Source organism: Platalea leucorodia (genome assembly GCF_965183815.1).
Source record: "Platalea leucorodia genome assembly, chromosome: 9".
Taxonomy (NCBI): domain Eukaryota; kingdom Metazoa; phylum Chordata; class Aves; order Pelecaniformes; family Threskiornithidae; genus Platalea; species Platalea leucorodia.
The window spans coordinates 38,522,904-38,546,074 of record NC_138831.1 but is presented as its reverse complement, the minus strand read 5'-3'; the positions used below and the strand labels follow the sequence as shown (position 1 = coordinate 38,546,074).

At 41.6% G+C, this 23,171-nt stretch overlaps 1 protein-coding gene across 1 annotated transcript; it reads right to left on the bottom strand.

The window, feature by feature from the left end:
* Window positions 1–1,031: 1,031 nt before the first annotated feature.
* GLDN (gliomedin) lies at window positions 1,032–20,451 on the bottom strand (the record flags this gene model as incomplete). The annotated part of the gene is made up of 10 exons (XM_082321047.1): window positions 1,032–1,491; window positions 4,894–5,044; window positions 5,751–5,876; window positions 5,958–6,038; window positions 11,179–11,304; window positions 11,985–12,131; window positions 14,335–14,442; window positions 15,650–15,667; window positions 17,772–17,823; window positions 20,143–20,451. The coding sequence occupies 10 exons, from the start codon at window positions 20,449–20,451 to the stop codon at window positions 1,032–1,034; spliced, it is 1,578 nt and encodes a 525-aa protein (XP_082177173.1).
* Window positions 20,452–23,171: the final 2,720 nt, after the last annotated feature.

Sequence of the window (23,171 nt, the reverse complement as noted above, 5' to 3'; positions counted from 1 at the left end):
AGTGGGCAATCTCTGAATTAAGATTAACAACGAATTAAGTCACTAAGCACTATAATGAATACATGCATTCCTGCTCCAGCTGTTTTGTTTTTCTAAGAATAGCAGCAAAAAAGTATATCCTTCATTTTATGATTTCATTTGTACGGATGAATGTGGGGAAATTTTTTTGTAGAAATATACCTTACTATAATTAAGTATAGTTATAAGCAAGTTATAGTGGTATTGTTTACATGGCAGTGAGGGGCAAGGAAGGGTCTGCAGCAACACAAGCAACTCACACACTGTTAAAAAGGGAATTTTAATCATAAACTTTACATCTTTTCTTCAATTTTATACCTCGTTACTTTTCTTCCCACGCTCCATTTACTAAATGCAATTTCACGTATAATTCATAATGCCTTATTCCCACTTTCCTTGTACTTGGGCTGGATTTTGCTTTTAATTATGTAACAGTTGACTGGACTTGTCAAATTTGAAGCTTTCTGCTTTTTTTCTATTTAAACAACTATTTCCATCCCCATTATTTTTAACAGCTGTATATCTTTGTCCAAAAAAAATATTCACAGACAATCAGTGGAAAGTATTAAGTGAAAATGACAAAGGTATTTGTACACAAAAGTTCATTATTTAGACATTTATACTAGACCATAATCGCTGACTAGAAAATGATGGCAGATAAGATGCTTGCAACCGAAAGTTATAAATAGTCTCTGCTGAGCACATGACCATGGAATAATCAATGTACATTAGATATAATTATCAGCTGAATAACAGGGGAAAACAAAAGCAAGTCTGTGCCGTGTGCCAGCTGCAATACTGAACAGCCATTCTTTTAAAAAGACGAGCATGGCCTATATAATTGAAGTGTGTTTATACAAAGGTGCCCGACCTCCCTTTTATGCACACTCACAAACCACCATCAGCGAACAGAAAATTATACCAAGTGAAGAGACCCCCGCGTGTATATCATATAGCTTTAAATAATCTATTTAGTCAAACAGGGCTCCCATACACAACATTTTTAAATATATTCATCTGCCAAAATGTACAGGGTATACCATTAAGCTCCCATTCTCCCACGTATACAGATTCTTATCTCTTAGACTGTATGAAAGCATAGCAAGAACAGACTGTGAAGACCGTAACTCAAACCTTGCATCAATCTGCTTCTCTTTCAATAAATCAAAAGCAAAACTTACTGTCATATCCTTAGTATCAGTAACATACATAATGCCACATGCTATGAATGCGTTACCAGCCTTGGACTTAGGATAAGTAGTATTGACATGCCGAATGACTGAAAACGTTTCTTCATCAACATGCGCTACAATTATATTTTCATCAGTGCTTGAGGCATATATAATCCAAAGACCCTTCTCATCCACTGCTACGTTGAAATACGTCTTCGAGTTAGAAAAGAGGTAGTTACGACCATGATATAAGGCATTTTCAATTAGCAGCGTGCCCAACGATGCTTTATCAAGCCCAAGTCTGAAAGGAAATAAAGTAAGTATTCAGTATGTTGTGTTAAAAGTTCATTTTTGTACACGCTGGTTCATTGAATCAATTCAGAGTGCATTATTACTGATAGAAGCATTGTTGAAAATACTTGAGTTCGAGGACCATTCTGATGTCTTTCAAGATGAAGTACTCCACTCCAAAACACTAGGAGAAAATTCCAAAGTAATAACCAATCTAAAAGGTGCACAAGAGCATGAACTCGCTTTGGTAGGTTTCACTTTATTTAGTCTATGAGCTTTATTATCACTAGGATGAAAGAAGCAACTAAAAGGAATGGGTACGAAAAAGAATTACATACCAGGTGAAGGCCCAAACTTGTGAAGTGAAATCTGTACCAAAGTTTGCTTTCTACTAGGTGGGAACTAAAGGGAGAAAATGTGATTGACCAAACCAGCATGAATTCTGGGCAGGTTCACCTAGTCTTAGAGTTCCTCTTTTGAAAACAGTTCAGATAATGCAGTGATTTGCTCAAGTAAACATCACAGGAATAAAAATTCTGCTTTTGCAGAGCCAAAATTCTGACCTCATGCTGGCCTCCAACAGAACAGCCTGAATGTCTCATCACTGATGTATAAAATTGTTTTTATTCCTTCAAATTCCTCAATAGGATGATAATCTGAGGACAGCAGCATTGAGCAGCTAAATTGAGTTCCTCTACTAGTTTAAGAGGATAATCAGCTCCTATCGAGACACATTTGCAGTTAGCATTTAATCACTGAGTAACACAGTGCTTTAGCAAAGGCAGAGAGAGTATGCTTTATCCTTTTGAGTAATGCCGTCTGTAATGGAGCACATTTCATTGTCTGACTTCCATCTAACTGGATAGCTCTGTGCCTCAAATAGGGGAAAAACATTACTCAATACAGGAATCTGCTACAGCTACAGAAGTTTTCTGAAAAGATAGGCTTAATGACAGGAACATTTCAGATCCAGGAACTTACAATAGAAGGAAAAACACTGGAAGAATAATTTCTCTGTGGAAGAGGCATTGATAGCATAGACTGCAAAACTCATCCTCAGAAAAGTCAAGAATGACTAACTAGATGATTCCCCTCAGCTTTTGTAAAACTCATGTCTGCAGCAACTCCATATTCCAGCAGCACGTATGTGCAATAAAAAAAAGGCTTCAAGGCTGGAGAAGATTTCTGAGAAACATGCGTTTCAACCCAGTTAATCTTGTTAGTTGCTTCACATTTGTAAATAACCTCACGCAAGGACAAGGGCTAGAAGGACAGCCCTTAGGAATAGTCACATAGAAATGCAGGTTTTCTTCAGCATTTTTTTCTATAGAGTGCCAACAAGATAAAACGCATCTCAAGATTCATTAGAAATGTGCAAGATCTGCAACACAGAACACTCTGTCTTTTCTATATGAAAATCCTGAATGGAGCAGAAAAGTGAGGCTTCATTCCCGAGGTTCTCTTCCGCTCCCCCAGTCAAGGACAGTCTAGCCTAGAAATCCAAATGGTTCAGAAATTCCTTAATCTTCTGCCACCTTGGGGTAAATGACAAGATATAGCGTAATATTTTCATCAACCGCAGGGAACTCAAGCTACAAACACTTCTCTGATCACTAAGATGAGTGAAGTCAACCAAAAATAACAGAGGTGGGAAAGCATGTTGTGAAACAAAGGAAGAACAGATGAAGCAATCATAATATCAGGGATCTGACCATCATGAGAAAACCTGCCACAGGTCAGACAAACCCAGTTTTACCAGCTTTTAAATGACAGGAAACTCCTTTTAAATATTTTTTTCAACATTTGCAAAATGAACCAACCAGGTCCTCACCTGTTCTTTCCATTAAATCAACACAAAAACCCAGAAGCTTTTCTGCAGCCCAAAATCAAGGACTTCACTCTCACAGAATTCATAGTGCCTCATTCTATCTGTGCTGAAGGTAAATAATCTTAGAGTGAATAACTGCGCAGAAAGGCCATCTCTCAGCAACTTCTTAGAGAGGCTTTGAAAATTCCACAAATAGCTTGTGTTCAGCTGGACGTGAAGGCATTTCCCAATTAACGGTACCCAAGCAAAGGTGAGAAACTTCTGTCCTATCACTGTGTATTGCTTAGGCAGAGATGGTCTTTTACAGATGTGTAAACAAAAAGCCCTGAAGATATTTGAAGGAGGCTGCCAAAAAGTGGGCTTGTCTTTGGAAGAATAAATATTATAGAATCCAAGCAGCTTGCTCGCATTCCTTGGCATCCAAATGAATATAGGAAGGCAGCACTCACACCTGCTTGGGGATAGACATCAAAGTATAGTAATGTTCTTGGCTCAAGCATCAGAGTCATGTAAGAGAACTTGAAAGCAGATGCAATCTTTCACTTGCCCTTGGACTGTCTTTCTTTGGCTCTTCCCACAAGATGAGATTTTTTTTTTTTTATTATTTGTATTGTCTGTCTCTGTCCTCAGTAGGAACTGAAGAAACAGAGATGTAATTCCCAGTTCCAATTCAGGGAGATACATTGGGAGAGTTGTAGGAACTTCTTATTACAAGGCAATCAAACAGCGGAGCCACTCCTCCACAACGGAATGTGCAATTCACCAGGTCGCCATGTCCTCAGCTGGCGCCTTAGCGCATTCCTCTGCACTAGCAGCATTAACTCAACCCCTGCCAGCTAAGAACAGCCCTATCCGAGAGCAAAGCATGCGCGTCAACCCCGCGAGAAGCTCTGGAAAGCCAGGTTCCACAAGTGGGCTACCATCATAACCGCTCATCTGTGTCCCCCAAACTGCAGCAGAACCAATTCTTACTCTGATGCAGGTAAACGCACAGCTTATTTTTTTTTTAAATCAAATACTTTTTTCTGACCCCCAACTTCCTTGGTCAGTTCCCATTTCCTTCTCACAATTACGAACGCAGCAAAGAATCCAAGTGCGAGAACACCCGCAGCAATGCAGCGTACAATAGAAACACGCTGGACCCCAGGACAGCCAAAAGAAAAATCTGTTGTCACCTCTGCGCATGACATCTTGTTAAGCTGGAGGCCCGGTTGTCCTATCATGTAGTAACTACTCAGGTTAACCACGTAGACACAGAGCTGAACAATGCTTAAAGAACTGACTGTCATAGCAGAGTAATGGACCTGGCCTGCCCTCCCATTCCTCTCCTCCCACAGCACCCGCGCACGCAGACGGAAGGCCAGTGGCCCGCATTCTAGTTACAGATTAGAAAGAATTAGTTGTTCTGTTCTGGAAAGAATTCTGAACCATTCCTCCATTCTTTCTATTCTAGATAGGACCAAAAAGAAACATAAAATGGTACAAGGGAAGTGGTCTGCTTTTCTGAGTTTCACCTCCGTCACTCTAACCCATTCCTCCTCCTTCCAGAACATGACTTGCCTTAAGCCAACTGGTTTTACTTACTTCAGAATGACATTGGTTCCTCCCTTTTGATAGTACAGATGATTGTTTTGTACTGCATGACCACATCCATAAAAGAATCCTGTGATGTTAATGATCCTGTAGCTGTCATTCAGCAAGGCATTGGAATTTTCATATTCTTTGATAGAGTTTCCTAAACGAAGGGGAAAACGTGAAAAAACAGGACTATCGTTTGGTTCATCTAATCTTGAAATCTCTACCCTAAAATTCAATCCCAGTCAAATATCTGACAGATAACAATTGTATTTGTGTTTTCAATAGTGACTGAACTTGCTAGAATGTGATAAAATAATCCTGTGACAAACACAAAAAAAAAAAATCTATAGAGGTCATGTTCAAGGGCCTGCTTCCCACCGACCTGACGGGCCCTAATTCTGAACACAGTTGGTAAATACACAGAAAATATTTCCTTTTTCCACTTAGGTCCTGGAACTTTTCCTGCACTAAATGTAGCTCATGCAGCATCTGATTCCTTTTCATGCCTAGCTAAATGAAAAGGCAAAAGTCCTAGCTACAATTTAGGGAAGTAAGGCCATAGGAAACTGTTGAAAGAAAAGAGTAAAAGGGCATGAACAACAGGCATTTAAACTTGGATTGGTTAAAAAAAACCTAAAATCCTCAAAATCTGATGTTGACTCTGAAAATGTCTAAAGATACCGCAAATGTCTATAACCATACGTATAGTCAAGTATTATAGAGGTAATATAGAAAACACTCTGAGAAAGATGTGGGTAAAAACCCATCACACTTGATTAGAAATATTAGTTTAGCTTGAAGGAATTAGGACAGTAATGCTAGTATAACAACTGATTTTTGATCAGTGACTACTACGAGCGTACCTGAAAAATGCATGGTAAGCCAAATCCTTTCATCGCTTATGTTTGCGGGTTCCCGCATCCAAGTTCCAAACGTTTGCTGTACACTGACGAAGTGAACAGGGCTTCCTACAGATGTTATGACACATTCTGGTAGAGAAAAAGCACATGGCCGTTATCGGTGACATGCAAACAGTAAGCAGCAGTTAGTTACGCTCCGCAGCAGGTTACCAGCTTTTTTTGAAGGACCAGGGGTTCTGTCTTCAGCTTTTCCAGCCAGGGTATCATCATTCGGTACAGCGCATGTCTCACCTAGAGTTGAGAGAGAAAGGGTAAAACATGTCGTTTTTCTATATTTGACATGACAGATGGGCACATCAGTGACCCACTAAAATAAAGGAATGACAACTGGGATTTTGTTTCATCTGGGGAAAAAGCTTAGGTTGGTCTGGTCAAAAAATGAGATTAAAAAAAAGACTTGCTCTCACTTCTGCCAAGGAAATGAAGTGTTTGGGCTGGTTTGTTTCCGTAAAGCTGCCAGGCTGACAGTCAACTTTGAGAAGTAACTAATTTTGCTCAACAGATTTAATTCCTTAGCTGTGAATTTCTGAGTGGCTGCTTAGAAAGACAGAGTTGCCCCTTTCCTTAGCTAACTTCAGACAACTGAGATAGCTGGCAGCTGACTGATTTAGCAGTAATGCCAAAAATGGTTTCTTAGGAACGAGTGGTGGCTACTCAAAAGCTTCATGCCCAAGCCTACACCACCAGCAGAGGGGGTGGGCTCTGTAGGCAGCACTGGGATCCAGCTTTGCTCATGCTGTTAATGCCCAAGAGAGTAAGAAAGTATTAACACATACACTGAGCACATAATGCATAAGAATGCAGGTCAGTCGTCCATGCCATTAAGGAAGCAATATGAAACTGAAATTATACACTATGTTCCTTAGGCACTTAGAAATGGTTCACATTAGAAACAAACACACACCTGGAAACCTTTTTCCTCACCCCTCAACAGCTTAAAGAGTAACTGGCTGGGTTTTCTCTTCGCATTTACTGTTAAAATAATGCCTGAATGAAATTATTTATGGAGCCTTTTCTGTAAACCCAGATACCTCTCCTCTGCCTTTAAAACAATGCAACACATTTCAGTTTGCTTAGAATGAATGACCACAGAGAACAGTTCTCAGCTCTTTGCTGAAGATACCCTGATTTCACTGTAGCCTTGCTTTCTAATTCTATTCTTAACTTTCATCTCCTGACACATTTTACACTGCTTGACATGCAGGCTGCAAATTCTTTTAGACATGCATTTTCATTGTTGCCTTCCAATATATTTCTGGGATTTACAGGGCTGTGATGAAGTTTAAATGAGAAAGAGAGTAAAAATATGAAATAACTATAAAGTAATGCTGAAAGGGTACTGTGACGTTCAGGAAAGAAAGGACAGATCATACTGCACTGTTGTTCTTTAGGTTATATCCTCTCTTTGTTCTTGCAGAAGGAAACTATGCCAAGATAGAGCAAGAACAACACATATCTCTCCCACCCATTTATCTAGGACAGTTGGTGATACGACACTGGAAGTTTGTAAGTGATCACAGCGTATCTCCAAAATAAGGCACAGTCAATCCAGCCATGGGAAGATGAATGCCTATAGCTAGAATCTAGCAATCCCTCTAGATCCCTTTCCAGCTTCTCATCTCAAAACACTGTCAAAATATCTCAAAAAAGGAAGCCACTCAGAGGAAATTATAAGTTGCAATGCGCGAGTTAATTTTCTTGGGCTGAGTCTAATAGATACAGTTAACTGAAGAGCAGTTCCCTATACAGTAGTTTATCTAAGACTACAGAACAGTCAAGGACCCGGGCAGCGCCTGTGGTGAGGCTGAGTGCACTGTTTGCATTTGAGAATATTTGCAATACCCTCTGAGGAGTTTCAGCTGCATGAAACAGAAAGCAACTAAGATTAAAAAGACAGTTTTCAGTCAGAGACTCTTATGTGAAATTTTCACTGCTTTCTTTCCATCAGAAAAAGATAAATATCCTACTGAGTCCTATCATAAAATATTCTGGCTGAGAGTTAATGGAGTTTATAAGACATTAAAACTATTGATTTGGTCTGTCTGGGGAGGGTGGGAAGCATGAAGCAAGAGAGTGTGGAGCAGGGATGTTTTGTTTCTTTTAGAATTAGCTAACAGTACCATTGGGAACAAATACACCAGAGCTTCCAACTAATTATTCTCTTCTCTTAAAGAAATAAAGTTTTACCTGATTCAAAATTTAATTTAAAGAAACCATTCTTGTAGTCTTATGTAATAAGTTAATTACAGCTGTAAATCAGCATGTGTATTCTCTTTTCTTCAAAGGGATATGAATATTTAATTACAAAAAGCTGTTTTATTCTTTGAATTTTGGTAATAAAATCTCCCAGCCTACTGACTCATAAAACCCAAATGCTCATTGAGGAAGGTCTCATCTTTGCAGAGTTATTTGAGCATAACTCCCATTTGCACACCGGGATTTAAAATCCATCAGATAGCTTACCCTCCAAAGCACTTCAGTCTGTTTCAACACTTGAAAAGAGGCTACCTGAGTAAATGGTCCAATTACATCTTGTACAACAGTTCATGCATTTCTGAATTTCAAATAGGATGAGACTTGTGCTCCAGCTATCTACTTTCCATTGTAAGGAGGCTCTTTGGGCTCTGTTCTGATACTTCAATACCCAGAATCTCCTGATTGAGGTTCTTACATGCTACTACAATTATAATTACATGCTATATTAAAAATAAGAGGTGGAAATAATTGATATATGTTCCACCCAGTATTAAATATTCACTGGTTAATAACATTTATAATAGTAATAAAAAAAGATTTTTCATCTCAGCAAACTGCAGAATGATGGTGACATAAAAACATATCACCCTATTAATGGTGAGACATACAAATTGCTCTGCTTGTTTCACACTTAATAACTGCACGAAGGTCTTGTGCTATTCCCTTTTGGTATGCCTATCAAGAAACTACATTCCCAGTTACAAAAGAAACCCCACCTTACCAAACACTATCACAGATAACTCTCCTCTTTTCTAGAAATGTGAAAGATTCGTAACTGAGACATCCTTCGCTATTCTTTTATAGGACCACTCTGACCTCCCTGAAAACAGGCATCTCAGCTGGGAGGAAAATTCATCCCAGAACTGCAGGGTAGCAACAGTCACTGAAAGCCACAACTATCTCGAATGCAATACCGTCCAGGGGTAAAAGAGAAGGACAGCCAGATCCAGTATGTAGATCCAAACCCAAAAGCTTGCTTCCATTCTCAAGCTGGAGTAAGCTAGAAATACAATGCTGTTCTTGCACCAGCTTCTCTTTGCTTTCCATGATCAGCTAATACCTTGAACCAAAATTTTCCAGTTACCACAGCAGCACAATGTTTGTAGAACCTATGTTCCTGAGCATCCAAACCACCAGCTCCTCTCATCTTCTACTGCTACTTCTGCACTCGCAAAAAAACAAAAAAGGTTCTCCTCTTCAAGTATGTAGAAATGATTTGAAATGCAAGTCTCAAAACCAGATTTTTTTTGAGAGAGAGTTTTCAGGAACGGATGATAACATTTTTGGCCAAAATTTTCAAAAGTCCAGCAACTTCAGACATCCATCTTGAAATACTTCCAAAACATGGCTGCTGATTTTCACAACAAAACGAGTAACAACGTCCTTGATTTCCAAGCACCAGCCTTCCCCACCGCACCCGCTCCCCCTGCCCCCATGTGCCTGAACTGGCACCAAAAAGCATTAGAAAAATCAAACCCTCATTTAATCCTTCTGATTCTAACCAGAATTGTTTAGAGCATTAGAGACATCAAAGATCACAGAGACTACATTTTCTTTTCAATGTTGTTGAAAATAAAGCTGATTACAAAAGTTGCAAATACTTTCACAGAGAGTCTCAATGCCCCTGTTAACCTCTTAGAAGTTATTCCCACTCAAACATGCAAAAAGAAATTCAAGCCTATCTGAAAAACCCAGTTAAAATGAAATTTTTCTATGATAAATATAAATATCTGTAAAAATATAGTAAGAAATGTGTTTACTATAGAAGGTTTTTAGAATACGAATACAGTCTTTGGTAGCACGTTCACACCAACACTCTTCCACAAAGTATTAAGCTATTATTAATATATTTAAATCCATATAAACTTCAGGCAAGGAAAAAATACGCTCAGTACACTGTATCTGTCAATGTATTCACAAAATGCACTGTTCAAGACAGCAGAGGACTTCCAACCAGCCACCTGCTGGAAGAGGAGGTATATGCCAACTAACTTTCTCCATACGTGCTCCACACAGCAGAGGCAGCGCTTTACTCATCAGAAAACACACGTGGGCACATGCGCACACACGCGTGGATTTTATCTGAGGCACACCTTTAACCTGTTTGAGAAAAAGATCTTCTAAGACATGGACAGAAGTTGTGACATGAAACACTGACATGATTTTTCAACAACCCACAATATCAAGTTCAATCCATGAGGATTTACTGGTATCCAGCACACCTGAAAATCATGCCAGAGATATCACATGGCAAACTCTTAATTACATCAGCACCCTAATCAGTGACTTAAAGAAAAAAAAGCGTAGCAGCTGCTACACTTCAGCATACAGTCAACGACCTGGCAGTCTGGATACTCATATTTTGGTTGTAACAGTATCTGCTGTGCAATTTGCAGCCACAGTTTGAAGGGAATCTACTCTGTCTTTAATTTTTCCTTTCTGAATATTGGATTTTTTTTTCCTTTCTGAATATTAGAATTAGCCATATATCTCACCAACACAGCCACAGTAAAGGAAATAAAAGAGACTTATGATCCACCTGTCATTCAGGATACAATAATGATGAATAGCAACAATGGAAAAGAACTCAAGATCACCCTGCTCCAAAATTCACATATTCAAATGGATCTAAGTCTCAGAGAATCCTTTTGTATTCCTCCAGCTTTTAAAAGTCTTAGCTAGTTCAAGCTTGCTTCAGTTCTGCCAATGACCAGGCAATTTCATTTTGTAGAATATGGTGAAATGTAGCCTGCTTAACAGGTGTTATATTTACATGTAAAATTAAAATTCAGCATTTAAAAGCTAAAAATTTCAACTGCATTTCTCTTACTTCCCAAATATACCCCATCTAACAGAAAACACCATGTGTAATCCTTTGCCTGAGCATTAGCATAGCATGATTAAAAGACTAATATTATACTGGAGAAAGCTTGCTGCCTTATCCAAATTATATTTCAGCAAAACACCTAAGCACATGCACAGCTTTAAGTTTGTGCAGTTTTACTGATGCCAGCAAAATTAAACACACGCTTACTGTTTTGTGAGACTTGGAGCAATGGGTTTAATCTTGAACCTGTTTATAATACTAAAAAAAAGGACACTGGAAAGAACTAACCTGTGCATTTGCTGCTGTATATGTTCTCCTGAAGCTGTGCTTTACCTTTACCTTTACGTTTTCCCGGAGGCCCTGGGGGTCCAGGTGGTCCAGGGGGCCCTGGTGGTCCAGGTTCACCTTTTGCACCTATGTACAAAACAGAGGTCACAGGCCCTGTAGGCAACAGGCAACCTGCAGAGAACGGTACGTGTCCACATGAGGGACTTTGAGAGATCTCTAAAACAGCCTCCCTGAAGAGGTTTCTGCGTACAGAAACGTGGCGCAATGAACGCATTGGGAGTGTTTGTTAGAAGGTGAACCATACAGGACTTCGCAAGTTGCAGGACATCAATGCAACCCTGTCTGGGTTACAGGCACGTTAGAGAGACAAAGCACTGTTACCTTTTACTTACTGTCTTCTAAGACCTCAGCTTCAGAGGCTACAGTGCTATAATTTTACACAGCTTATACTTGTGGCTGCTTCATGTATTCCTGAGTGGAAATCTGCCCCTCATTTTCTAGTAGAAAAATAAAACTACACTGCAAGAAAGAGCAGGAGGTCATCAACTGTCTGAAAGTGTACTGGAAAGGGTGGAATTCATGTACATCTCAACCCAAAGCCCAAGCAGAAAAGTTGTTGTGAAGACTTGCATTAAAAAGGGAACATAATCTCCTGGGCAGAGCAATACTCAAACTTGACTGTGGATAACAAGGTTATGCTGGCTGGTCCTACTCTTGCAGATCACATTCATGCTTCAGAAGCAGAGTATATCTTTTTCTGTCAAGTACACTGTTGCAAGAGAGCTCCTAAGAGCACTTCTTCCTACCTTCTAATATCACATCATTGCTTGCATCCCCCTTTTCACCCTTTGCTCCTCTAGCGCCTTTTACTCCTGGTATACCATCCTTGCCAGGCAAACCCATTTCTCCAGGTTCTCCTTTCTGTCCTTGATCACCTTTTGGTCCTGGTACGCCTACAAACAAAAAGCATTTCAGTACCAAGAATGCTGTTCCAGTATTAAGCACCAATCAATACATTTTTGTAATACAAAACGTATTCACTCTGGTCGGTTTTTTTCACCTGTTTTTAACTGGGTAGCTGTAATTTGTTCTGATTTCAAAACAACATTGTAACTTAACATGAAGGGAAATGGTGTATGATGTGTCTGGTGCAAATAATACATTTTTTACCTAGCGATCGCTGAGTTTTGAACATGAAATATACAGACCTGGGCCTCGCCAACACGGGCTGGAGAATTGCTGGGTAAGTAGGAATACTAAGGAAAGATGTGAAGTAATGTATTTATTTCACATTTGTAAGGCATTAAAGAAGGGCATTTTCATGGTTCTTCTAGACTTTTTCTTAAAGTAATTACGCACTAACATTACAACACACATTGCACTTTTAACATCTTTCACTGTCCCAACAGAGCATAGGCACAGCTACCTCGTACCATTTTCACATGGCTACTATAACCCTCCCTCTACACCTTAGACGCATGATCAATCCACATACTTTTTGTGCTTGATCATGTAGTAAAGTAACATATTTAATAAGATATTCCTTTGTCCTGTGTGATTTAGTTTTGCAATAAGGAAAAGAATGGTGTGTCTGTACAACTGACACATCAAAACCTTGCACCCTCTGCTTTTGTGGCAGTTAGCATTTTCTTGCTTTAGCAGAGAGAAACATAAGAGTTGTACAAATAGAAATGTCAGTGTTCTTGCAGACATAGGTTTCAAATAAATTACATTTGTTAATACTTGAGAAGAAAATGCTAGGTTTTCTACTTATGGTTTTACTATTTAAATTGATTTTGTAAAATCAGAAACAGAATTACGGTTTTGGGGAGAAATCTGAAATGTGTCTTTGGCACAGCTGGCCCCTGACTCTCTGAAGACCGGTTCTCACTTTCATTTCCGATGTTAAAAATTTGTTGAGGACACCAAAGTGACAGACCAAGTAGTGTCTCAAGATATAGTAGACAATCGTTCCACTTGGACCTGCCAGCAAGCCCACACGGCTAGGGGCAAAAGCCAGGATAATAGATGGGCCACTATAAAAACCAACCTGCTAACATCAGCCTGTCTACTCATCAACATACCCTTCCTCTTCCCCACCCCCTCTCAATTCTACCATTCTGAGGCCCTTTTGTCTCCTTACCCTCCTACCCTGCACAACCTGCTGCTTTCTCGCTCTGCCTTGAAGGCACCAGTTACCCATCAGCTTGCACACAGCTACTGTGCATCAGGTAAGTCAGCGGATAAACCAATTACCGCTGTACAACGTCCCAGTAGTGCGCCGGCTCCGAGCACAGCAGCTGCCTACCTGCCGTTTCAGCTACGGCGCAGTGACCTGTTGCACCCAGCACGCCAGGCCAAGCACCGTTCTCTTAGGCAGCCTTTGCCCTGTCCCATTTCCCCACGTGCTGATGAGCCGGACAGCCAAGAGACGACAGCACTTCTGCTGCGGGGTCTCTCTGTTCTTAGCAGAAACATGTCACGGTGAAACGAGTAAGTTGGGCCAAATAGCCTCCTCGCCCAGCATGGAAAATTGCTTGTGGGCTACACACAGCCTATGGGCTGTTTAGCAGAGCCGCTCTGTCTGTGTCAGCTACATTAAAATAGTACCTAGAAACCCTACTGCACTACAAAGTTTATCCGAGACTGAAAAAAAAAAAGCTGCTCCAAGAGTTTCCAGCCTAAATGGACAACATAGAAAAGGAGAAAAATATGGAAATATACTGTTCCTGCCATAGTTATTATGAATCTGGAACCAAAACTGTGGTAACATATAACAACTTCCACCCCCAAACTCTGGCCTTCTTTTTTTAAGACATCTGAAGTCAAAGGGCAGGTTGAGGGAATGGAAATATTCTTACAATAACAGTATTTACTAGCAAGTTCAGACTACTAAGATTCAATTAAATGCATTCAATAGCTTTAATTTGCAATATGCTATAGTGTACATATACCACCTTCCTCGCTGTGGAGTAAGTCTGACATAAACTACCAAAGCTTAGCTTAAGACAATGAATGCTACAGAATTCTGTAACATGCAACTTCTTTGTAAACATTGAAACCCTTCTCCCTGTACAAAGGTCTAAAGGTAACTACATCTGAATATAACAGTAAGAAAGGATTTCTTTTTTAAACAACCACCAAAAAAAAAAATACCTATTTTTCCTCTTTTTCCGTTTATTCCTGGTTCTCCCTTTTGTCCTGGTATACCTGGGACTCCATCTGATCCATTGTAGCCAGGCAGCCCGTCAAGTCCAGGAGGCCCTGAACAAACCAAACAGCATAACTGAATTTTCACTGTTAAATGCAACTTATCCTTAGATCTACTATATTTACATATAGTATGTTTTGAGAGATATATGTATTCCTTAGACATACAAAATCCACTAATGGTCCATTATGTTCAACATGCCAACAGAGTATCCTCCTTAAAAAAACAACCAAACAAACAAAAAACCCAAAAAAACCAAACCACCAACAAAAAGCCCACCCCAAACCAAGCAATACAAACAAAAAACACCCATCCGCAACAAACAAACAACAAACTGTGAAACCAAACTTAAAGGTAAGGTGCTTGTTGGCCCTGGCCTTGGCATACGAAAACTGACTGAAATGAATACTGCACACATTTTGCGTTAAGGCCAGCGCAGATCAGCCTTTTGGATTCCACTTCAAGGACAAACACAGTGGAACCTTCCTATTTCTGAATTTGACAGCAACTATAACATCTTCCACAAGCCACGTAAGCTTTAGTGTTACTTATGGTATTGGCCAGACTAATCTAATGCAAGAAAAGCGTTTACCTCCTTGTCCAGAATACTGTAGTGCCAAACCATGACTGGTTGATACAGAAGACATCACCCCCTCTTCGTTGCTACTTGAACTCCCACGAACAAAAAGTACCTGATACTTTTCTGGTACAGAGAAGTATTCTAAGCAGACCCACAGCTAAAGAAGCACAGAAAGAAAGCAAGGAACCATTCACACAGCCTAGCAACCACAAGAGTGAGAGCAGAAAGAGAGAATTAAATAAGAAAGGAGGAAAAGTTATGGGGGAGGTGGGAGGGTGGAATCAGTAACCAACGTTTTTTAAAGAAATGGTTTCAGTGTTAAATTATAATATCAGTTTACTCAGGTTTTTTATATGTATATATACTCATCTCTTCAGCTAAATGCTACTTAAATGCTCTTAACTCCATCTGGTTTTGATCAAATATGTTTTAGCAAATGTGAAACTATTCCATTCCCTCCACTCGAGAAGTATAATGTCTCAAACCTCCTCCTTCTCAGAAGGGGCAGGAGTTGACCTAAATACAAAGATTATAAAGGCAGGCAGTCATTCAACCCTCCCTCATTCCAATTAGCAAAGGAAGACTATTCTACAAAAGAGACACTTCTACATTTCAACATTTTGTTCCAGCAACTGTTTCAATTACCCCAAAACGTTAGTGCAATTGTCCAAGCATCTTACCTGGGGGACCGGGGGGGCCTACAAGAACAAGCAAAAGAACACAAGAAAGAAGAAATGGTGAGTTTAACCTAGCAAGAAAACAAAAAGCAATTCCAAATTGAATTGATTAGCATTAGATCCACCTCTACAATGTAATCTCACTGGCAGGGGCTTAGGTGCCTTTACCATGCCATGGATGCAAGGCATCTAGCAAGCGTTACATTTCCTTTATATAACTGTTCTCCAAGATCCTGTAATAGCAGAAGAAGAATAGCTTTACAATACTGATGAATGTCACAATGAAAAATCCTGTTGAAAATACAGGCTACACTTCTCTGTGTTTTGCACGATATTTCACTGTAGTTCAGGATTCAGACTATTTAAATAGGAGGGAAAAAAAACCCAAGTCTTGTCATTCCTATTAACTACATCTAAATCATAATCAAGTTTTGCACATGTAATTGTTCTCCAGACTGGACCAAGCTCCCCACAGAACCTGGCTGGTGTATTAGAAATTGGACTTGCTTCAGTTATTCAGCACCGTGTAATACAATAAAATCTGTCTCACTCTCTGACTTAGTTCAAGTATAGGGCCTTAATAAGAAGAAAGCATAGCAGGCAAGAATAAAGCAAGAAAAACCAGAAAATGTTTCTGTAACAAGATTTATCTTATATGATCCCCAATACACATTTAAAAAAAAAAAAAAACAAAAAACACACAAAACAAACAGGAAAAGCAGGTTAGGAGAATACAAAGAAAGGTGGCAGTTGCAATTAAAGAACCAAATTAGTTCTGTGAACATTTTTATCCAGCCAACAAAGTACCGTCTTGTTTCAACAAAACTCTTTACAACAGAACATAACAGTAATTACTACATTTCCTAAAGATGACAATTTTCAGCATTAATTAGAAATCATTATGAGTAAAGTGAAAACCATTTTATAATACCATTACAGCAATTATCCCTTTTAATCAGTACAGGCAGTAACATCCGTTAACATCTTTCTGCCAATTTTCCAGTAAATGGCCATTTTTTCCACACTACAATGTTACGTCCATTAGTGCGTTCAATTACTTCCTTCTCTCAAAAACTGAGGCTCTTGATTACCCTTGCATAAGCAGAAGATAAGTAAGAAAGGTGCCTGAAAGGTAGCAAACGTCACAGAGGCCTATAGCAGAGAAAGCCAGTAAGAGCGACAAAGTTTCATAGTGTCAGGAGAGCAAAAAGGTGCAGAAGGCACCAAGTAGCATCAATTCAGAAGTCTGGAGCCCAAAGAAACAAACTTTTAGGTTGTCTGTGGTTCAGCCTCAGCTGTCATCAGAACCGATCTACAATTTCAGAAGTAGTATTTAACATGTGTACACTATGGTAATTCTCATTTATATTGAAATCAGTTGAGCCAAATGGGTCTTACAGCCATTTGAAAATACAAACCAGACAGCACGTGAAGCGTTTTCTTAAACTCATAAAAAGTGGCTTATTTCTAATCTTCTCATTTCCAAAAAGAACACATGACTCAGTCTGTTATAGACTTCCAAGCTGGACCATGGCCCCTAAATTGGCCACTACCTGACATTCGCTTCACCAGCTCGCACAGAACGGCTCACGTCTTCTCTTGTCCCAGCCATCGGCTGTCCCAGCTCCCCAGTGGTAACCCGCGAAACCCAACCTCCTGTTACTGTGCTCCAAGGCAGGGGAGGCAAGCACGTTGCCCATCAAAGTCCCCCTACTCCACAGCAGTTACAACAATAGAAGCAATTTCTACACCCTATATGTTCATCCCATGTGAGCCTTGAAGTGTGGGAACATACACAAAAATACCAAGACTGAACCCTCAACTAGTCTTTTAAACACCCAAGTCTACAATATTTTCTTATTAAAATTACATGGGAAAGAAATAGCTCCAAGTAACATCAAGTGAGCTCCTTGAATTCCAGCATTTATAGTAAATAGGTATAGATAAGTCCCAAAGTAGTACCTATTATCCTTTTTTAAATAAATAACCCAACTGATATGTAAATTCTGATAGAGTAAATAGCATAGTTGTTTGACATAGTCATTGGCCTCAAGTTCTTTGAAAACATTGTAATTCTGTAATGCTGAAGGTAACATAGGTGTAATGCTTAAGGCAATAAACATACCTGTTAAGCATATCCCTTTTGTGCTGTTACATAAATCCACCATCACTCGGACCTAATATTGCAAAGAAAGTGAAGTTGAAAACAGTGCATGCCGTAAAATTATCTAGTTTACTTTGCCTACAAGAATAATTCCAAAAAATAAAGATACGACTGTCCACTCCGTGCTTACAAGAATAAACTATTTAGAACCACCTTAACACTGTAACACCATCCATTTCTTTAGGCAGTGATTCTCTCACAGGAATCTGTTCGATACACCTCATTTTAAACCTTACTGAAAATATGAAGAGAATATTGGGCAGACAACTCCATACATCATCTAGGCATTAAAGTTCACACATTACTGTAAAACACATGTGGTTGTCCATGCATTGACTCCGTCAGTGGAAGGTATTAAAAGCCAACATCAGCCAATAAAAATTACATTCCGTTTTATTTTATATTCATATCAAATGATGGATACTTTTCCAATATAGCACAGCCAGTGAGAAAGATGAGCTATGTGCCAAGTAAGCAATTTCTTATCTTGAAAGATCTGCAAATTTGGAATAGACCTTCATCCATTCAGAATACTTCATCCCAACAATGAGAGACTTTATAAAAACCAGGCTGGAAGAGACATTCCTACAGATGCTTTTAATCTAGAGTAGACTAAAATTTTATCAATTAAAAAGTCACCTTTACAAAATACATGGATTTTGGCTAGGCAAACATTCACGTTACGTGTCCTGCGTGCTGAGAGTCAACACTCAAAAATGTTTTGCAACTCATCTAAACATCCAGCAGAAATGAGAATATTGTGAACACGAGCACTGGAAGTGCCTCAACTCTTTATGGGAAAGTCTAATGTTTATAGTCAGAAAAGGAAAAGATTATTATTTCAGGGCTGTGCAATATACGATAACTTATGAACGTATTTACCCAGAGCTGCACAGGTATTCACCTTTGTACAATTACTCCATTTACAAATAACGGAACGCACTAGTCCCAAAAGACAGAACAAACAAGGGCAAGTCAATCGGAAAGGCAGACTGACGTTCAATCCTAGCAAGGTTATTTGCTGCTATCAATCTTTATTTTTAAAATTAATGCATCATTAGCTTCAAAGAACAAATCTAACAGACTCAAATAAAGGACAAGTATTTTGATGGTAAGTGTTCTTTTGCTGCAAAATCAAACTATATTTGACTACGGATTTCAATTCTGTCAGATACATACTGAGAATTCACTGGATTCCAGACTGTACTGGAACAGCTCTTATATTTAGAAGTTCTAGACTCAATTTAAATTAGCTGAGAAGAGCTAACTGGTTTTGAATATCAGAATTTGCTTGTTCTCTTTGCCCTCACCCCCCTCAAAAACACTTAGCTTCTACCCTCTAATTCGCAAAACACACGTTCTCCACGCGTGCTCTAATTCAAACTGCGTTTTAATCTAAATGGTTTTGTTGAGGTTGCTGACGTGGTCGCAACGTGCTCTGGGGCCCTCCAGTTATCTCAGCAGCATTATTTTTACTAACCAGTGCAATTCAGGTGACAATTAAAAAACACGGCACTCAAGAAGTGCCCTCCTTTTCCAATCTATTCAAAGTTTTTCAACTATATGACCTACATAACTTTTCAACTACATGACCCAGTTCTTACCGAGCAAGGATAATCTTTTCACTGAAGTGCAAAAAACTGTGCAGTTTCGCCAGAGAAAGGGCATACAGCTCTCCTCTCCTGACCCATCAAATGCTACCTTAAAGGTAAAACTCACTGACGGGGCACGACCAATTTCACAGCAACGCGATGGGAAAGTAGCACCCGGTACCTCACGCGGAGATGCCGGACAGCAGCAAAGACATGGGAGGTTCCTTAGTGGTGCAGAGATTTAAAAATCTGAAACCTTGGAAACTGGAAGGCTGACTTTTATCGCAACTAAATTTTTGAAGTTTCATTAAATCCACGCTACTGACAAACAACTTCGCTCTGTTTGTCTATGTAACTGTCATTTTAAAAGTTTAATCACGACCTGTAAGCCATATGGCCCAACAATTCTTCAGAGCGCAGCATTTACAGACGACAGTAGGCAACTACTGCTTCTTAGGCACGATACTCCTCAAAGCACCAAGTAGGTGTTTTCGCGCAACGCCAACCCCGCAGCAGCAAGCGCCGGCCAGACCCGGCAACGCAGGCGGGAAGGCCGGCGCCGCGCCTTCCGCCGCCTCCCCAGGCCGAAGCCGGGACAAGCCTCGGCTCGCCCACCCCCAAGGCCCCCAGCCCCGCAGGCAGGCACCGAGGGCCGGCGCCGTCGTCGCCGGGACCCCACCCTCGCACCCGCGCCCCCCGGCCGCGGCCGGAGCCTTTGGCGGGCAGGGCCTGCGCCCTACCGGCACCACGGAGTAGGTCATCAGCATCAGCATCTCCTCGTTCTCGGCGCGCACCTGCCCGCGGGCGCGCTCCCCGCGGCGGCTCCGCTTGCTGCGGGCGGCCGCGGGGGGCGGCGGGGCGGGGGCGGCCGGCAGGGCCGGCGGGGAGCCCGGGGCCGGGCCGGGCCGCGCCGCCTCCAGCTCCCGCAGCGCCGCGCCCAGCTCCCGCCACTGCGCCAGGAGGAAGAGCGTCCCGGCGGCGCTGAGCGCCGAGAGCAGCCCCACGGCGGCCAGCAGGCAGCGCAGCGCCCGCCCGCCCGCCGCCTCCATCGCCGCGGGCCGGCTGCCGACGGGCCGCCCGCCGCCGGCGGGGAGGGATTTATGCCTCCCGGCGCCCTGGGCCGCTGGCTGGGCGGAGGGGAGTGGCGGCGGGCCGGCAGCCGCCGGCGCGGGGGCACCGGGTGCGGAGCGGGGCGGGGGAAGAGGCGAGGCCGGGGCTGGGGGCGAGGGGCGGGAGCGCCGCCGGGCACAGGGACCGCGGCCCGGGCAGCCCGGCCGCCCCCGCCCCGGCACCGGGCACTCGGGGGCACGCCGCCGCCTCCCCGCGAAGCCGGGCAGGCTGCTCTTCGCCTTTCCAGGGGGCACTGCCCGCGCCAGGCCTCAGCTGCCCCCGCCTGTCGGCGCGGCACACGACTCGGGTTGCACTTGACTTTTTCCAGGTATCAAGATTCTCGTTAACTTCGTTCCCCGAAGCTGTGATGCAAGCGGTAAAGGATGCTGCGTTGTAAAAGTCCTTCCTTTATACGTATACTGTCATTCTGCAGCTCATACAAGCACTTTGCTATTTTAAGAACATCATATGTCATTCACTAATAACACTTCACCTGTTGCTTTAGATGTTCAAGCACAGACTTTTCCCGAATTATTCCTGACAACCCTTCTGTGACATGGGATATCTTTGTAATATTACAAATTTATATCCCAATTAATTCATAGTAAAGATAAGAAAATGAATTATCCAGAATTTCACTGTTGTAAAGAACAGCAGAATTTGACCGAACATGAAGACTTCATGAAGAATACGAAAGTGTCCTGGTTTCAGCTGGAAGAGAGTTAATTTTCTTCCTTGTAGCTGGTATAGTGCTGTGGTTTTGATTTAGTATGAGAATAATGTTGATAGCACACTGATGTTTTCGTTGATGCTGAGCAGTGCTTACACTAGTCAAGGACTTTTCAGCTTCTCACGCTCCACCAACTGAGAAGGCTGGAGATGCACAAGAAGCCGGGAGGGGGCACAGCCAGGACAGCTGACCCAGGCTGGCCAAAGGGCTATCCCATACCATCTGACGGCATGCCCGGTATGTAAACTGGGGGAAAGCAGGCTGGGGGGGCCACTGCTGGGGAACTGGCTGGGCATCGGTCGGTGGGTGGTGAGCAATTGCACTGTGCATCACTTGTTTTCTATATTCTTTTCTCATTATTATTATTTTCCCTTCCTTTTCTGGCCTATTAAACTGTCTTTATCTCCACCCATGAATCTTACTTCGCCCCCTCCCCCCTTCTCTCCCCTATCCCGCTGCAGGGGGGAAGTGAGCGAATGGTTGTGTGATGTTTAGCTGCCTGCCAGGTTAAACCATGACAGAACATTTCTAAGAAAATATTCTGAGTTTAGTAAAGTTATTTAAAAAGCTGACATTTTAATTTCAAAGACAAAGCAGTTGTGCTTTCTTACATTGTTACTACTTCAAATCGATCTCAAGAAATTCACAACTTTTGAATGTCAAGTTTCCTGCAAGAGGGGGCTCTTGATCCTAATTTTATCAAAGTGACAGTTCTCTACAGATTTCTGCAACTGATCAGATACAACATTTTTCCTCCATTCTAACTATGCCATTGACCTGCAATTCATGCTAATCCCACAGTGCACTGAAGGGTGAATTATTAGGTCAAATCGAATACATGCAGTTCCGCTGCAGTCAGTTAAACACAATAGAGAAGCCCAGACAGGAAAACAACTCCATCATACTAAAGTTCTCATCTCTCCAAAATAAAAAATTACTGCAAAAAGCATTGGTGTCCTCAGACATCGCATTGGAGAGACTTTCCTTCTGAAACTGTCAGGTAGGTTCAGGTTTAGGTAGAGCAGGGTGAAAGTAGAGGGGACAAACATCTTTCTATCTCATCCTGTAATGACAGACGAGACACAAGAAAATCATCATACATCCAAAGGTGTAAGGCTCACCAGCACAGAATCACAGAATGCTTTGGGATGGAAGGGACCTTTAAAGGCCATCCAGTCCAACCCCCCTGCCACCGGCAGGGACACCTACAACCAGATCAGGTTGCTCAGAGCCCCATCCAGCCTGGCCTTGAATGTTTCCAGGGGTGGGGCATCTACCACCTCTTTGGGCAATCTGTTCTAGTGCCTCACCACCCTCGTTGAAAAAATTCCTTCCTTATAGCTAGTCTGAATCTACCCTCCTTTAGTTTAAAACCATTCCCCCTTGTCCTATCGCTACAGGCCCTGCTAAAAAGTCTGTCCCCATCTTTCTTACAAGCCCCCTTTAAGGACTGGAAGGCTGCAATAAGGTCTCCCTGCAGCCTCCTCTTCTCCAGGCTGAACAACCCCAGCTCTCTCAGCCTTCCCTCCCAGGAGAGGTGCTCCAGCCCTCTGATCATGTTTGTGGCCCCCTCTGGACCTGCTCCAACAATGCTGACCTCTCTCTCAAAATTCTGAACAGGCGTCCTGTACCATCACTGCACAATCTTAAAAGTCTGCTCTTGTGTGTGCTGTAACACAGGATCATGGGGATCTCCTTGGTAGCTCATACGTATTGCAAATATATCCAAAATGCCTTTTTCACCCTGTACGGCAGACGGGGGCGGGGAGGAGGTTTCACTGTATTGTGCAAATACGTCCTACCTTACAGTCTAGGAATAAGTTACACTCTCTCAGATCTGTTCTGCTCAACTTCTGCCATATCACACTAAGTTTTTCAGCTTTCTGTATTTTACAAAACAAGATCAGGAATCTAATGCCTCAATTGGTA